This window comes from Heptranchias perlo, chromosome 8 (genome assembly GCF_035084215.1).
Source record: "Heptranchias perlo isolate sHepPer1 chromosome 8, sHepPer1.hap1, whole genome shotgun sequence".
In the NCBI taxonomy this organism is placed as follows: Eukaryota; Metazoa; Chordata; class Chondrichthyes; order Hexanchiformes; family Hexanchidae; genus Heptranchias; species Heptranchias perlo.
In genome coordinates this window covers 16,693,007-16,712,139 of record NC_090332.1, presented here as the reverse complement: position 1 = coordinate 16,712,139, position 19,133 = coordinate 16,693,007, and the positions used below count along the sequence as shown (strand labels likewise).

General features: G+C 40.6%; 1 protein-coding gene across 1 annotated transcript in view; it reads right to left on the bottom strand.

Annotated features, from left to right (window-relative positions):
* The window catches only part of LOC137324303 (formin-2-like), a 315,087-nt gene that overhangs the window by 58,642 nt on the left and 237,312 nt on the right, over positions 1-19,133 (bottom strand). Inside the window, exon 18 of the mRNA XM_067988446.1 lies at positions 12,301-12,352. Within this exon, the coding sequence (XP_067844547.1) occupies positions 12,301-12,352 (52 nt within the window). The remainder of the gene's footprint in view (positions 1-12,300; positions 12,353-19,133) is intronic.

The following is a 19,133-nucleotide window of genomic DNA, read 5'->3' as shown; positions in this document are numbered from 1 at the left end:
AGGAATTTCCTTTTCAGGAAGGCTAAATTCAATGAACATCCAATTCACTCGAGCGCAAGCCTGTAATGTGTGTAAATGTAGCCAACAAATTTTGTGTTTGAGGAACAATAAACTGGACTGGCATTATAAATGGCCTTTGAAAAGGTTACTGCTTGCATCAATGGTGGTTAGAGAAATACTGATTCAATAATGGCAAAAACAGTATGTAAAACTTTAAACAAAGGTTTTCTTTTGTACAATTGCACCAGCGTGAACTTTGACTTTAACCCTTTTCCTCCTAGGAATCTTAGGAATTTCTATTCTCAGCGGAAACAGTTAATCTCAGAGAATTAATATTTTTAAAGATAGTCATCTTATTGCTGAAGTGATCATACAATGTTTCAATGGGAGATCAGTTTCCCTCACTATAACTGAACCTGTAACTTAGCTTTTTTGAACTGGAGGCAGTTTAACAAATGCCTGAACTATTTGCAAATGGCTACTTCATTCACAAGACAGCTAAACTCTGGTTTAGAATTGTAATCCTTTTGATCTGGAGACAAAACAATCCAATTGTCCATTGAATTATAAAACGGTTATTAAAATTACTCATTCTACAAAAAAATGACTAAAGCAAAATCAGAACACTTAAGTGTTCTGCCATCTTTTGAACTAGCAAAAGGCAATCAATAAAACCTTTAAAGTTATTTGACATATTTCTCTGTTTTTAGCCTTTCATTCAATGGCTGCCTCCTCTGAACACCATTTTTCAGGTCCATCTTCCTAAACATTTGTCATTGCTAACAAAACAAACAGTGGCTTGGTGGTGTCCAGGCACAAGTGATTTTCCCTCTATATGGAAACATCCAGTTTCTCCTATCCTTTCCTCTCTCAACAGCTTGGCCTGGATCAGGTGTTCAGTGCAAAATTGAAGGTGCTAACTTGCATACCACTATGTGGAACATAATATACTGTGTGTCACCATTCACCTAATCACACATTTCTGGTATAGTTCATCAGAATATAGGCATTAAAGTCTGGACACTATTGCCCAACTTCCTCCTTTGCTGATTTTTATTTTGCTCCGGTACAATTGTCCAGCTATATCTAACATACCAAAATGTCAGCAGCATGGAAACGAAGATTTGCTCCAACTCTGAGCAGCATTTTTCTTAAAGAAGACATTGATATTTCCTCCTGTGGAAGAACATTATAGAATTGGGGGGGGGGCAGGGAATAAGCTCCCTGAAAGCTCAGATAGTAAACCCAGATTTTATCCTCAGTCTATGCTATCACCTGAATTTAGCCAAGACAGCAGGTATAATTGGCCTCAGTGTGATCTGTCTGTCGAGGGGGAAACAGGCATGTTTGCGTTCCTGATTGCTTTCAAGTGCCCATGCTTGAGATTGCCACCTGGTTCATTTCATAAACAGCAATGGTTACTATGCCACAATAATTCTATCCCCTCAGATGCAGAGAACATGTCCTCATAAATGGGTACATACCTTGGAGAAAGCAGGAGGGGGATTGTTATTATTCAAGATGAACGGCTTTATGGAGACACAGTTTAAGCTCTAAGATGCCTTTTTTATAACACTTGGAAGGCATATTTGCCACGATAATGAAGGTAACAGTGGGATAACTTAGAGTTGGGAAAGTTTGCTGTAACCAGTCCAATGACTGAAAGCTGGATTATTCATCTTCAGAAAGTGGTAGTCATTTTTCAAATGAAAGTTATATTCCACAACCATAACAAAGACAAGATAAGGTAATTAAAAAATAACTCTCCTTTTACAAGATTTCAGAATTTCCTGGTCTCTATGGCTCAGCTGCTCATTGAATAAACTTGCTGAGCTATCACAGGAGACAGGTGTTTCTGGAACCTGTGGATCAGCTGGTAAACATAAGGACATACAAAAATGATGGGCAGGAAAAGACTAGTCGGTCCATCAAGCCTGCCCCAAACTCATGATGCCAGGCTAGACATTTCCTACTCCTCCACTCCCTACAGTCATGTAATCTCCAGGGAGAGGCAAAAAACCCAGGGCCAATAAAGGGGAAAAAAATTGGAAAATCCCTCTCTGACCCTCCACCTCTTTCCTCCCACACCGCCCCCACAAACTCAAACCATCAAAACCAGTCCAGGACACTGACCAAATACTTTCAATGGGACAACAACTGCAGACCTACCCTTTGCATGTCATTCCATATGTTGAAGGATAGCTTGCAGAGCTAAAAGTGGATTGTTTCCCCACTTACACAAATTCAACAGATGTGTATTGCAAATTGATGTAATTGCAAAACCCATCCATTACACTTAACACAATACACCCGGCCCCACCTCTAAAGACACTTCCTTTGGGGACCACATGAAATGTTGCAATAGGCAACTTGTGCTAGCAAGATTATTTTTTATATGTTCTTTGTGAATCAGAGTCACAAATAATTCAAATTGCTTCAGGAGATTAAGATGAGAGAGAGATGTTAGTGTGAGTGGTTACTTTATCGCAGTTTACATTTAAAATAATTACAATCAAACCTTTGTGGCTAGACTGAGTTTGGGCATGCCTTTCGGAATCTACTCAATCTCTGATTACATTTCCCTTATTATCTCTTCACAAGTACTGGGCATGAATTTCACACTTCACCTTTTTTGGCTTAAACATTTCACTTTTAAATTCATCTTCACACAGTTCACACCTGCTGTAAAATCTTTTTCTTAATCTATCTTTATTTTAAAACCTATTGCATAATTTTCCATCTCTGAGTTTTAAAACAGGATGTGCAACTATTAACTTTAGAGGAGGAATGGGAGTGGACAAATCCACTGGAGTTAAGGAGACATTAGATGGAAATTACGACATAGGAAGAAGTATTACATACATGATGAGGGAAAGTTCCTCCTCATCTTCCTTCCTGTTATCTACAACATAACTTTACTTCTCTCGCTGCATTTTCCTCCCTGGCATTCTCAAAATGGGGCTTGAATAATTCAGGAATTTGAAGGAGCATGCAGTGCCAAGCAAAAAGAGCCATATGCTATGATCAAGTTCTGCCGGCAATTCTGATAAAGAGATAAAGTCCATGCTGCCTAAGTCCCTTATGTGATTGACCTGTGACAAACATCCCTAAATTGAAATTTCAGGCCGAATATAAAAAATAGGAAACTAGAGTTGGTGTTAGAAATAAAAAATACAAATCAGCTTTTCAATGACAAAGGCAGGGCACATGGAGTTGAGGTACACATCAACCATGCTCTAAATGAATAGCAGAACAGGCTGCTTGAGGGGCTGAATGGCCTACTCCTGTTTCTGTGCTCCTATGTAACTGCAGCAATCTCCAGAACATATTGGGGTAGGAATTAGTCTTTGACAGTGGTGCTAAACGTGCAGTGTTGTACCAGCCTTCTGTTATACTCCACGTCCCTACCCCAACTTCAATAGAATTGAATATCAAGCTGGGCTTACAACAAGTGGCCAATGCGATATCGCACATTTTGGGCTACTGCCCGAGGCAAATTCGACCCCATCAACTTTTAAGTTGGTTGGCAATTAAGCTTTGAGATATAGCTAGGTTTAACATTTTGAAAGCCTAAGGCTAGTACAGAGCCACAATATCTTGGAAAAAGCAAACTTGAAGCTGTGGAGGATTACCAATACAAATTAATCCCCCCACCCCCAAAAACAGATAAACGTGCAGTCCAACAAAGCCAACTATTTTTGTAGTCAACTCCACTTCTTGTCGTCTTAATATATCCCTCAATTCCTTCTCGCTCCAGAAATGTATGGATCAATTCATAACTGCCTTGAAGCCTCTCTTTTTCTCAACCTTTCCTCATAACAAACTCACCAATTTTCAGTGTTTGCTTCTGTACTCTCAAGTTCAAATGTGAAGTGTAAAAAAAAAAGAGATCTTGAAAGACCATACTAAGGATCTGTAAAAAGTAGAACCCAATAAGCCCTCAACCAAAGTAGCTAAACAAGGTGGTTAATAAAAAGTGAGGAATGATAGTCATACTAAAGGCAACTGTGGATAATTAAAACAAGCATTAGTAGAGACAAGAGGCATTGCAAAGTTGATTTTATTTAACAAGGCATTTTTTTTCCCCTTAAGCTATTTCCATTGTAGACAGCTTTTTATTTATTAGATAGACCCTTTACGTTATATATTAAATAAGACCTTTAGGGGATGAGTGGTGTGGAATTATCAGAAAATCAGAAAATAGCAGCAGCGTTCAATATAGTCTTCAGTTGTGAAGAATTAAAAGAACTTTTAGATACAATTATTTTAGCTCAGGAATGTTACAAGTAGTCAGCAGTAACAAATCCTCCATGAAAATACTGAAGAGGTTTCAATGTCAATGAGATATGCGCTCAAATGATGAGCGCCCTGGAATCCTCAAATAACGGAGGAGGCAGGCAAAACTCAAACTACTATTTTTAAGTGGCTTTTAGATACAAAAAGATGTCCTTGAGAACTGGAGGAATGCAAACGTTAACCAATACTCCAAAAGGGAGAGATATGCAAACTTGGAAATTATAGTCAGCTGGAGACGGTGCTCAAAGCGTTATACTGGATGCTGTTGATCTTAAGCAAATTGCTTGGTGGGGCTTGTTCATCACTTCAATAGAGGACAAGTGGAACACTGTTAAAGGTGTAATCCAGAGCACACAGAATAAACACATACCTAGTGTCAGCAAACATATACTAAACAATTCGGATCCTAAATGAATGAACAGAAAAATTAGAGGCAAAATAAGAACAAGTCATACAAATCACACGGAGAAAAGATGAAGAGGCTATCAGAGATGGAAACAGGAACTTGCAAGAAACATGTTAGAAGAGTGATCACAGAGGGAAGGAACAAAAGAATAGCTGGTGGATGCAAAACATAAGTTAAGATTTTTCTTAGCGTTAACAATGATAGCAGTAAGGGGACAACCAAAAAGCTATAAATGAGGCTGAAACACAGAAAGCTAAGAGTTTGGGCTGTCTAAATCCAGTTTCTAAAATCGGCAAATATATTAAGGTGAATGATTTCCTGTTTGGAACAAAATTGCACCTAATAGGCACTATCTCACTCATAGGCCTAAGGATGGTTGGTTTTGGAAATGGAAAAGATATCACACTGGTGCAGTAGATGATGCTCTGAGGTTGGGGCTGAGGCACATTGTTGGGGTTGGCAATGGAGGTACTTGATGCTGACAACAGATGCTTGAAATTGAAAGTGTTGCACCAACATCCTTCACCTCGATAAGCGCAAAAAATTGCTGTGGATAAGGATGCCTTTCATGGATAAGATCATGAAAAGTGACAATCAATGCACCACATTCATTTAATCATTCATTCGATAAATTAGTCTCAAAATTAAATAACCAGTCAAACCAAAAAAAATGCAAGGTTTTTTTTTGAGTGTGGGGATTTCTAACCTTAACAGCTGTGAAACATCGCCAATAGTGGAAAACAATCAGCAATCTGACTATTAAAAAGATGAATGAGAATAAGTCAGAGAAGGTAGTGCTTTGGTCAGACCATGCCTTGAATGGTTTCTCCTAGAAATGAGAGAGAGATATTCAAGCAGTGTAGGCAGTGCAGAGGAAAGCCTTGAGGTTGATTCCTAGGGCATAATTTTCACTCGGAGCTGGGTACCCAACGCGTCCACAGATATTCACGTGGGGAACCCAGAAGTGAATCGAGTGTGTCGCGATCTGCGATCGCAACTCAATTGAAAGTGAGTATTTTAGCTTCCAGGTTGCCAACGCGCCAGGCAGCGAAGGGAGCTGCAAATCAGAGAGGGGGGTGGGAGGGAGGGAGAGAGATCATCAGGCTTGGGAAAAAAAAAAATCGGAGGTTGGTGGTGGTGGGGGGACTGACAGACCGAAGTGGATGATATCAGGGGTAGGGTCATCGACAGCATCAGGGCTTTGGGGGTGGGGGGGTCAGCAAGCAACGACATGGGCGGTCCAGCCAGCATCAGAGATTGGTGGGCCGGGGATGGTGGGGGGGGGGGCAGTGGCGTCGCGGGGTTCCTGTTGGCTCTGGATGAAGCACTCCTGCTCCTCCTGGCCCACAAGCAGTGCAATAAAGGCACTCAACCTCCTGGATCCGGCCCTTCACGCCTGCTTTCATCTGACGTGAATCAGAAGCGATAGGAAACCCGAACAGGTAAGGTTAAATTCATTTAAGTGTCCAATACACAAAATATTAATCACCTCAAGTACCAGTGAGGTACATTGCCCTTTTAAGTATCGGCCCGTCAGCTTTAAGCGGGGGCGGGACTTCCTGGTGTCCGCTGTCCACACGCACACAAATCTGCCTGGGTTAAACCCAGAAGTGGGCGAGTTGGAGCCGGGATGAGGTCCCGCTCCAAAAAGCTGTTATTTTAACCTCCCACCTGCCCCCAACCCACCCGTTCTTGGGGGTTAAAATTTACCCCCTAGTATCAATGGTCTGAGTTATGCAGAAAGACTAGATGGATGTGGACTTTTCAACTTGGAAAGGAGGTAATCGTAGAGGTATACAAGATTGTTATGGGTTATTAAAAAGTTAACCCAGAATATTACTTTAAATTAAACTGTGGGATTAGAACAAGGGGACATAGGTTCAAACTAGTAAAAGGCAATTTAGGACTGATGACAAGAAATTCACCTTCACAAAGAGTGATCGGCATGTGGAATAAACTCTCAGATACTGTGAAGGGTGCAAAAATCCTGGAAACATTTAAGAAACAACTGGATGCTACAATGTGGGCACATTAGCATCTCTGGATGGATGAATGCAATGAGTACAGTAATGAAGTGGTTATGTTACTGGACTGGTAATCCAGAGAATGCGAGTTCAAATCCCACCATGGCAGATTGAGAATTTGAAATCAGTTAACAAAAAAAAAAATCTGGAAATAAAAGCTGATGTAATCTCACAATAACGTGGTTGACTCTTAACTGCCCTCTGAAATGGCCCAGCAAACCACTCAGTTGTATCAAACCAATATAAAGAAGGACTGTAGCCATTCAAAAAGGTCACCCCCTACCACCTTCTCAGGGTAAGTAGGGATGGGCAATAAAGGCAGATGATACCCACATCCCAAGAATGAACAACAAAAATGAGTGAAATGCCCTCATCTGTAATTATTGTGTGATAACCTTGTTTAAACAACCCTACATTTTCAAGAACGCGACCATACCAAAGTGACACACATTAGAGCATAATTCTTAAGCATACATTTCATCTTCTATTACTTATACCATTATGGATAACAAAAAGGCAATTCATAACAGAGTGCAATCTTTCAATGCCCAGCTCTTGTCCTCTACTTATTTTTAAAAGCAGAAGCATTGCCTTTCTTCTGTGTTTATACTATATAAAAAGAACACAAAATAGTCTTACAAGGTCGCTGAGCCACAAGGATAAATCTAATAAGGTTTCAAAGGGATTGGTTTAAAAACAATTTTAGGTAATTTGATTTTTTTAAAAAAAGTTTGGCTATCCTAATCACTCCTTAAATCTCAGCAACCATCGTACCTTATTAATTCTCATTTTCAGCACATTGCTCAAAGTTCAAAGCAGAATTGGTCAAAAAAATAATTTAAACGTAGGACATAATTATTATATGATTAGCTACAATGGAAGACTTGCAGCAAGTTGGAAGGCAGAAATTCAAATGACAAGTTCTGATACATACGGCCCGAACAGTTTGTCAGCTGAACAGAGACCGTCTGATAGGGATTCTTTTCCCCTGCATTACTTCTAGTCTTACAAACAAATACAAAAACCAAACATTTAGATTTTACTTGACCATGATGTGTAATGTATGAGGACAGTAGAGACTAATATGATGTAGGCGAGAAGGTAATTAAACGTGAAGGATTAAAGGATCACATCTAGAAACGTTGCAAATCCAGTCCTCCTCTTCTAACACAAAGGAAAATAAAATATCTAGTCAGATCGTAGGAGTTTTATATTTTAAACTATAGAATAGAATTATGAAAACTTTAGATAAAATATACTGATGTTATTCATATAATTATTCCACTACAGTAAGCAAACACATTTTGGCTAACTTCATAGCTCCTTTTCATTTACAGTGAGAATATGGTGTTATGATATTGAATTATATTAGGGACATTAATACTCAATTTCCAACCCAAGACTTTTTCTCTCGTAAAGCAGCACCATAAAACTCCAAACCGGCAGTGTTTTCTGTTTGTACAAGCAGAGCATGTGCACGTGTTGGGAGCCCAACAAAGCTGTTTCCCCCCATGCCCTCAAGATGCAATCGGGTACATGTTACAGTGGGAAGCTATACTCTAGCCAGCTATAGATGAACACATGTCAAATCATGTCACAATTGTGATGCCTATATATAGTGTCAATACAGTAAATCAATACTTCCACTTCTGAGTTTTTAAAATCATCATGGGGGATATTTAGTGAATCGTTATATATATATTACCCCTCGACTACCCCTCCCTAAGGTATAGTGCATCATACCAATTTTCCTGCTAAACAAGAAAGCTGTTCTTGAAAAATGCAACTCTATAATCAGCCGATAGAAAGTATACAGGTGCAGCTTGGTGACTTCTTTAATTTTCCTCTCCCTCAGACAATAATTTGTGCCCGAGCATTAGATGGATAATGTTGGAGCATTAATGGGGCAGCACATTATTTTACCTTCAGTTCTCATTAGCTCTAGTTTTGTTCATTGTTTTCATTTGACTGCTTAATCTCCATGGCTCAAGACATCTGTGAATTGTACATGTATTATCAGTAACTAGGTTTTCCCCATATTTTGCCTTTGCCTTCAATATGATACGACTGGTTTTGCTGTTTTTCCTTTACGTTCCACCTTTATTAGTCTCATTATTTTTTTCCCCTTTAGTAATAATACAAATTTTTACGAACAGGAAAAGTCATTAAGCCCATCTGTCTTTATTCATCAACCTCTCCTCTCACTGTATCCCTTAATTCCATGTCTAATTGCTTCCTGTACCTATTTATACTGTTCACTTTAATGGTTTTCTTTGGTAACTTGCTCTATATATGTTCCATTTCTGTCTGGAATGAATATTTTTCATTACAAAACCCAAACTCCTTTCATAATCCCCACACTTGCCACCTTGATATTTTTATTTCAGAATGTCTTTCCAACACCTTCAATTATCAACATTTTCTCCCTTAAAATAATCCAATTATTCTTCAACCATCTGATCTTGCTCATTCCATCAGTGACCATGTGGCTAACACCACACTCACGCCCCACATGGAGTGTCAGAGGGGCTTAATGTCAGCATCATGCATTCTCTGTTCATCTTCCACCCCATCCTGCTGTGCTATGCATAACCCAGTGACCTCTTGAATTCTCTACCGGGACATTTTAACCATTTACCAGAGTGAGTTCATGGAAAAGAATGTTTGAAAACGATCAGTTGTTGCATCTTCAACAGTAGGAACTTCTCTACTCCAAAATAAATCTTAACACCACACTTTGAAAGGGATGAGGGGGGCTGGGTGCAATGGGGAAGAGGAATAGAAATTTACATTTTACTGCAGTTATCTGTATCAATGAGCTCAGGGCTTGGTTCTTGATCGTTCTGGCTCATGTTCATAAAAAGTAACACAAATTCGTGTTAGATAGCCCTCGTGTTTTCTGTATTTGAATTGCGTTTTTAAAAAAAATCTTGCTTCACCCTTACTGAACACCATAAAAAGTTGTTTTTTTAAAAAAAATGTTAAACTTCCTCCTCTCCGCATCAAAGGAAAACAGTTAAAAAGAGTCACAACTGTTCTACCCATCTAGTTTGCCTGATTGCCTTCTCATTGTAATGGAGCCATACAAAACACTTGTGATAAATCTTCAACATATTAACCATGGAGCCAGTAGGACAGCTGCAGGCTGATCTATCATAGTTATCTGATTTTTAACCCAGCCATTTCATGTATTCATTCTGTTTGAACTGTCTATGCTACAGCATACAAAGTACAAATTTCCTTTGGATCCTCACTCTAATTAGCCCTGCTCAGTGTCCCAGTTTTTCTCTCCTTTCTCCCCCACCCTCCAATATTTAAATAGCTATGTTTTTCCATAAACTTTTCCTTACTATATTTCCCCCCTTATCCCTCATCTCACGAAGGCAATTTCCCCATCAGATTTGTAGATTAATACAACAGGCAACTAATGTACAGGTAGCAACCCCTGGCATTTGCCTTGCCCAAGTGGCTATTTAGAACATGAGATTAAGTTAGTGCCAACAAGCTACTTGACTATGGATGCCACTAATTGGTGTCATCCTTGGCTCAGTGGAAGCACTCTCAACTGAGTCAGAAGGTTGTGGGTTCAAATCCCACTCCAAAGACTTGAGCATGTAATCTAGGCTGACACTTCAGTGTAGTATTGAGAGAGCAGTGCACTGTTGGAAGTGCCATCTTTTGGATGAGACGTTAAACCGATGGGATCTTTTATATCTGCCCTCAGGTGGATGTAAAAGATCCCACATCATTATTCAAAGAAGAGCAGGGGAGATCGCCCCCGCGTCCTGGCCAATATTTATCCCTTAACCAACATCACTGAAACAGATTCTCATTGTTGTTTGCGGTCGCATTTCCCTACATTATATCAGTGACTACACTTCGAAAGTATGTCATTGTGCTTTGGGAGGTCCTGAGATCGTGAAAGGCGCTATTTAAATGCAAGTCTCTCTTTCGTACTTTATGTCCTAATCGAATGACCTCACATGGCAATGACACATACTTCCAGGTGAGAGTGGAAGGCACTGGATGGTAATGAGGAGCATGAACCTTTATTTAGCATGTTGAGACACCCAACATTCTGCCTCAAATTTGCTAATGGCACGGATCCTCCCCTTAATAACTAAGTTTACCTTGAGTAAATGAGCAATGCAAGCCAGGGAGGCCCTGGGTTCAGTCCCCAGTTTCTGCTGAATTACTTGTTTTTCAACCAAGGCAGCAATAAGAGCGCTACAAATCAGTTGATGCACTCCAGGGTTAAGGGAAGAAAAATAAAACCAGCAGGGTACCCACACTTCAACGCTATTCCATAACCCCTGCAAGAAGTGTACATATGAGAACAGGGTCAGGGTCAGGCTCAGCTGTAATGTACTCCCTCCCCCCTGGCCAGGTTAAATAATCTGCCAACACTCACTGTCAAAACTCAAATGAATAATAGCCACTTGGGCAAAGTACCAGAAGGTGCCTGCACTCCAAAGAGAAGGGGGGTGGGGGTGGAGAAAGGGGAATAGATTGGTGAGTGAAGAAAAAAAGAAATTAACTATCACAGACCTGGTACTGAACACAGGAACCATTAGTTTATTCAGTGGACCTTACTATAAGATTTCTTTGACAGAGGATTCATCTCCAGTACCAGCCTTGTGTAATAGTTGCCAACCATTTTACGACAGTTCATTCTTGCAATTCACTCTGCTTCAAACTGTCTGCATGTGGGGCTTTCCAAGGACTCAATGAGTAAATGCATTGTGTTACTGAGTGTAACAGACCAGGGTGGCTCCAAGTTGAATAGTTGGTATATGCTGAGTTAGTGAATGCCACCAAGGGTAGTGATGGGGGGCAACATTTGACTTCAGCTGAGTGAACTGGGCTGTGAAGCATGTTAATGGATATCAGGTCAAGACAGAATCGGAATTGGTAGTGATGCCCCATGGCCAAATAGCTGGCTGGGCTAACACTCACGATGTAGGCTCGCGTGAGATATTGGAGGATTGCCAGAACCTGTGGCATGTTATCCCAGCGCCACGAGAAAAAAGGAACTTGAGGGGGACGGAAAGAGGAAGGAAAACAGATGCTGCAACTTCATGTAATTTCACTTGACATGTCCAACTTCTGCCTTTCCCCTATGCAGTTCAATTAAGACTAAAAAATGTGAACTAATTTTCATCCCGACTCTCATTCATCGAAGCACGATATTACCTCGGTCGGGAATGTTGCCATCAACAATCAAGTCTTCCAAGATAAATAGCACCAGTGTTTGAACTAAAAGTAGATATGATCTTCAAAGCAATTAGCAAATCTTGGATGAAGCACAAGACAAGAATTTCATTTTGATATCTGATGTACAATAAATGATACAGGGAAAGAATAATCTCCCTGATCCCTTACACCTGCAAACCCATGTAAACTTTGACACAATAAACATCAGTTAATTTGCACTCATTAATAAGAGCATGTTTTTCCCAGATACCAACTCATTCTTTATATAATATGAAGTAGTTTCTGAATCAGATCATTGGAGAATATTTTGCTTACCAAAGGAGATTTCTACTGTAGGATCAGAAGTTTGAAAAAAATTACCTTTTGTGAGTTCCAGACAAGAAAGCTTCTTTAGATTCTTGATCAATCTTTGCTGTGAATCAAAAAAGGCAGCAATTAATACCACGCTCAAAAAGTCAACTCTAAATACCTTCAAATTTGAGCAATTTAGAAAAAATGTTGCATTTACTCCAATTTTGAAAATTAAATTGCAGTTAACTTTGACTCAAATAAAATCACTGAGAATAGGGTTTGAGAACCTCAGGCATAAAGTCAACAAATCAAATGGGGGAAAACACAAACTTTCCTGTGCTGGATCTTAAGTTTTAGAAGCTTAATCATTAAGTGCCTGTACAAAATAAGACATTACATTTTGAGAACCTCTTCAGAAAGCCAATGAAAAACAATTGTTGGCTGTTCCTTCTGTTCAATGGGCAATTAATATTTCAGTAGAGAACTGGAGGTTTCTAAAAAAAAAAGTTGATCTAGTGTAATGTACAAGTACGCTGATATTTTCTTAGAAATATCAATTCCTTTTAATACAAGGTAAACAAACCCCAATTGGAACGTCAAACTTGACTTTTATTTTGGCAATAGAACTAGAGGCCACAAGTACAAGATGGTCACTAATAAATCCAATAGGGAATTCAGGAGAAACTTCTCTACCTAGAGAGTGGTTAGAAGGAACTCGCTACCACATGGAGTAGCGTAGATGCATTTAAGGGGAAGCTAGATAAACACATTAGGGAGAAAGGAATAGAAGGATATGTTGATGGGGTTAGATGAAGAAGGGTGGGAGGAGGCTCGCAGGGAGCATGACCTCCCCCATGGACCTGTTGGGCCGAATGGCCAGTTTCTGTGCTGTACATTCTATGTAATTTTATCCCATCAAAAATTGCCAAGTTATATTCATTTAGGTGCATTAACAGCATCATCCTTTCACCTTTAAGTCCCAGTTTTCACAGTAGCCCAGACAAATATGATTAAAGTTTCTTCTCCCTCTCTGATGGCTGTAAGGATCCAAAGTCAAATCAACTTAGGGCAGTCTCATGCAAATTTGCAGTAGTTATGAGCACACTGTGTAAAACTGCTCCCAATTCGTAACTAAATTGCTAATCTCGCTCACAGAACTCATTACTGCAGTGAACCGTCAATAAACTCATCAGGTGATTCTGCAATCCCAAAGCGGAATTTCCCTCAGAGTCCACCTTGAAAAATTACTGACTTCCCGATCTCTATTTCCGGCGATGCGCACTCTGGATGTACCAGTTCCCTACTGAGAACACCAGATTCCACAATTACCCATATGAATTCCTAACAAGCCAGACCAAAACCGTTAAACAAGGGAACCAAGCAATGAGCTAAGATGTGTGAAACCACAGTCTAATATTTCAAATTAATTTAACGCTTCTGTTTAGTAGAAACCACAGTGCTCAAAAATCTGAGATTTTGCAGCTGTAAGAACTTTTAGAAATAAAAACAGGCCATTCAGGGCCAAGGATCATACCCCTTTTTCAGATGTCAATTCTACCTTCTTGTGTCCTTCACACCTTCTCTTCCGAGAAACACCTCTAATTGTCTCTTTAACCCACTTATACAGTCTGCCTCAATTGCATGTCCTGGCAGCTCATTGCACAGCTATTAGCTTTTCGGTGGAAAAAGTTCCACTTGATCTCATTTTCTCACTCCCAACTTCCTAATTTTTTTTCAACTTGTGCCCCCAGTTATTTGGGTTTCTGGCAATGTCTTTCTGTGTGATATTTGTAGTTCACGTTTTGATCTGTTAAAAGTTTGGCGGCACTTGCAACAGCAGGCTTTATAACCCATTAAAATGGCCAAAAAATGTTTCCAGTTATGGTGTGATTGCTGGAGGATATACTTGCAAGTTGTAGATGGCTGACCACAGCTGTAACGGACAGCTGCAGCATGAGGTAAGGTATCGCCTTGTGCCATATACCAAACTAAGTGACTAAAGTTTTTTTAAAAAATACAAGGGTCATGGGTCCCTTGGATAGACAATACACAGGACTACCTTAGAACGTTGTACCAAATGACAAAACAAATCACTTTGTCCCAGAGACAGAGTAAATATTAAAATGGAAAGCAATTAAAATAGAAGACGCACACAGTTCCAACACACTGGGTCTGATTTTTCCCCCTTATGTTAGAGGGATGAATGCTAAATTTTGTATGCCAGAGACCAATCTATTTTATTAGCATGTGGGTGAGGAAGCTAATAGATTTTTTTTTACATTAATGCATCGCTGGTTAAATTAAAGATAACAAATTCAGCCAACGTTGGCTTCATTTGATCAACAAGAGTAAAAGACACATGAAATAACTCCAAACACTGCACAAGACTGGCTGGCATTCCACCTAGTGGATAATCTTGTATTGCAACACTTTAATTAAACTTTAATAGCAAGAAGTTAAAAGAAAGCTAAAGTAGTAAGCATTTGTCTTAGGGTTGTCAACTCTGGTTTGACGTATTCCTGCCAGTTTCATCACATTACCGTCAAATGCCCTGCCCAAACAGCCTTTCTTTCCCCCCACCCCCATCTCTAATATTTTTATAACTAATAAACGAAAGTGTTCAAAGGAAATGAAGAAGCACAATTACTTTTAATGCCTCTATGATTTTTCTCCTGGGTTTCATCAGCAACTTGAGCTTCAATTCCTGGAGACTCGGGTTGGCAACCCTAATCTGTGGCATTTTTCTTTGCATCCCCTGTTTTTTTTTTTAAATATATAGTGGTATTGGTTGAGTGATAAATGTTTGACCAGGGTACTAGGGATAACTCACCTGTGCTTCTTCGAATAGTGCCATGGGGTCTTTTATGCACACCCTAGAGGGCAGACAGGGCCTCGATTTAAAGTCTCATCCCAAAGACTGCACCTCCGACAGTGCAGCACCCCCTCAGTACAGCACTGGAGTGTCAACCTGGATTTTGCGCTCAGTCTCTGGCGTGGGACTTGAACCCACAACCTTCTGACTCACAAGGCGACAGTGCTACCACCCGATCCACAGCCGACACCACAATACACAAACTTGATCAATTCTTCAGTGAAAAGCTAAAAGTAGCCGCTGGAAGCAAGAGAGTGTAATTTCTGTTTACATTCATTTTCTGTTTATGGCACAGAAAAGAAAATGCTGCACCTCTCAGCACAGGTACAGTTTTACTCTCAAAGAAACTCAACCTCCGCTTACATACAAAAGGATTACTTCTAGGAGTACCGACTCTAAAAATTTCACAGCGAGTCAGATAATCTGCCAGCTCTGGTGGTTCGGTTTAGGTTTGAGGCAAACCTACAGATCTTGGACTGTAGGAAGCAACACTAAGAGTCCTTTGAGACCAGCAAAAGCACTGAACCATGCCAGTAGGCATATAAAAGACAAATTAACCAGTGATAAAATCAATGACAACGAAACATGAAAATTATAAAGAACCCTATAAAAGGTCTAATTTAAAAAAAAAGATTATAAAACATTAAGTCACAACTTCAAGCCTCATCAGGTTAGAAAGACAGATGAGGGCTTGGTCAGAAGAAAGCTTTGTATGTATACATTGGTCTTCTTTCAAAGAATGAGGAAAAAGTTGTCTAGATTCAATTGCTGGTATAAAAACAGAAAATGCTGGAAATACACAACTGAGGGAAGTCCAGTCCCTTTACACCTCCACTCCCCCACCGAGACGGCCCGCGGGCCCTCCACTTCTTCCTTGAACGGAGGCCCAACCAGACCCCATCCACCACCACCCTCCTCCACCTGACCGAACTTGTTCTTACGTTGAACAACTTCTCAATTAACTCCACTCACTTCCTTCAAATAGAAGCTGTCGCTATGGGAACTCATATGGGTCCTAGCTATTCCTGCTTTTTTGTTCAATATGTAGACCATTTTTTGTTCCAGTCCTACTTAGATACCCTCCCTCATCTCTTTTTCCAATACACTGATGACTGTATCAGTGCCATTCCCTGCTCTCGCCCCAAACTGGAAAATTTCATCAACTTTGCTTCCAATTTCCACCCTTCCTTCGCCTTCACACGGTCCATCTCCAACTCTTCACTTCCTCGACCTCTCCACCTCCATTTCTGGGGATAGGCCATCAACGAACATGAACGAAAAAGCTCACTGACTCCCACAGCTACCTTGATTACACTTCCTCCCACCCCGCTTCCTGTGAAGACTCTTTCCATTCTCCCAGTTTCTCCGTCACATCTGTTCTTCCGATGCCATCTTCCACACCAGTGCTTCTGATAGGTCTTATTCCTCAACCGAGGATTTGCCTCCACTGTAGTTGACAGGGCCCTCGACCGTGTCCGTCCCATTTCCCGCACTTCTGCCCTCAACCACGATAGGATCCCCTTGTCCTCACTTTCCATCCTACCAGCATCCACATTCAATGGATCATCCTTCACCATGTCCAGCGCGATGCCACCAGCAAACAAATCTTGCCCTTCCCTCCCAGCACTCCAAAGGGACAGTTCCCTCCACGACACCTTGTCCACTCTTCCATCACCCGCTCCCCTTCCCATGCAAGCGCAGGCGATACAACACCTGCGCTTTCACCACCTCCCTTCCCATCATCCAGGGCCCCAAACACTCCTTCCAGGTGAAACAGCGATTTATTTACACTTCTTTCAATTTACTATACTGTATTCCCTGCTCACAATGTGGACTCCTCCACATCGGAGAGACCAAACGCAGATTGGGTGATCGCTTTGCTGAACACCTCCGTTCAGTCTGCAAGCGTGACCCTGAGCTTCTGGTCATTTACCATTTTAATTCTCCATCCCACTCCGATCTCAGCCTCCTACACTATTCCAATGAAGTTCAACAGAAGCTCGAGGAACAGCACCTCATCTTTTGATCAGGCACTTTACAACCTTTCGGACTCATTGATTTCAATAACTTCAGATCATGACCACGGCTCCCATTTTTTGGACAGCAGGCTCTGTTAGTGGTTCTGCTGTGGCCATTTATAGCTCCTCTCGACCTACCTTTTGTTTCTTTACTTGTCCCATTACCACCCTCCTTGCTTTGCATCATCATTCCTTTTGTCATTTAATTGCTCCTTCCCTCCCACCCTATCACTGACCTTCCCTTTTGCTCTTCCCCCCCCCCCTCCCATTCTGTAATTGCTTGAAAACTCTTAGAACTGGAAGAAGTTAAAGATTTGACAAAAGGCCATCGACTTGAAACATTAACTCTTTCTTTTTCCACGGATGCTGCCTGACTTGGAGTAGTTCTCGGATTTCTGTTTTTGTTTTAGATTTCCAGCATCTGCAGTATTTTGCTTTTGATTTAAATTGCTGGTAAATGTTTTACCACCCTGCCTCATTTGTTCAACCTACATCTTATTTTAAAAAAACATATATTTTGTTGAGTTTCCAGGTTTCAACTTGATGTAATACAACACCAAAATTATTGCATTATTAAGCTGAGAGCAAAACATCAAAAGTATGGCTACTTTTTCATGTGGCTTTTTTGCTGATAAACTTCACAGCAACCCCATGCACATTGGCCCAAAACATGGCCATTCCTTGAATAGTGAGCTCCAAGTCATCGCTGACGGTTTCAATCAAGCCATGGATTAAACATGGGTAAAGATACTCCACAACTCAGTTTGCTCAATACAGGCTTGGCGTTGGGTTTCCCCAAAACTTTGTCACTAGAATTTTGGACTGATAACTCCCTACTTTTGGCCACACAATAAGCAAGTGCTTTATGCACAACTACTAAAGAGTACCTACTCATGATGGAAAAAGCAGCAGGTGGTTGATCAAACTTTGGTATTGTTGCTTAAGACATAGACAACTCAATTTTGGACATGAATAAGGGATGGCCACAAGCATAACCCAATAGATGTGTTTAACCATTCATGGGATGAAATTCACCGACACGGCATACTGATATGGGTGCCAGTAAAGTGTGGATTTTAAATCGCAGGAGATTAAGAGGCATCACAAGAATCTACAGGTTTGAAAGATTCTGACCGAAGCTTACTCAGATTAGGTTCAAGTTACATACAAGAATTTTAATTAAATGGAATCTCTGAAGATCCCCTCATAATGTGAATTCGCAGAGAGTCTTTGCCTACCACTTCACCTTATGTCCATGTCCTTCCCAGATGGGCACCCATCTTCTGAGGTCAGGGTTCGTTACCAGGGCTTTGAGCCTCATGCTCACTATTCAAGGGTGTCAAATGCTGTCTGGTCTATGATACCTGTTCATCTTAGTACCAAATACATCACAGATCATTGTGCATGGATATTTAACTACAAAGGACACATGGTATCACTATTAGTACTAGTACATACAGGTGCCACTATACTTGGCAGTACGATCAGTCATCGACACCGAACCTAAATCACTTCAGTTCAGGCCACCAAAAGGGATACCATGCCTTTGTGTTGCGAGCTGGGCTTTTATAAAGGATACGTCTTCCTTGAGGCGATGCTGAGACTTCTCCCAGTTAATAGTCAATCCCAGACACTGGAGCAGAGAAACAGTTTCAAGTGCTTTCCTGAAAGACTGGTGACAGCATTTAGATAAGCCAATCATCTAGGGTTAGGCATATGTGAGGTCTCTCGTGCTTTCTAAAGACTGGAATCACAGAGGCACTTAATGGCAATACCGAGGGTGTTCATACCTTGTACGTAATTCACTCCATCCATGTTGCATTGAAGATACTTCTTGTGGAACTCTGGTTAGCTGGAGGTGACTTCAAAGGATGCAGAATTGCAAGATATGGATCATTAGTCTTGCTGAACCACTGAAATGATTTGTGGCACAGTGATATTTGGAATGACTATGTTGAACGCAACTCAGTAAGCAAACTCCGCCATAATTTTGGACCTAACTACTATCAGCA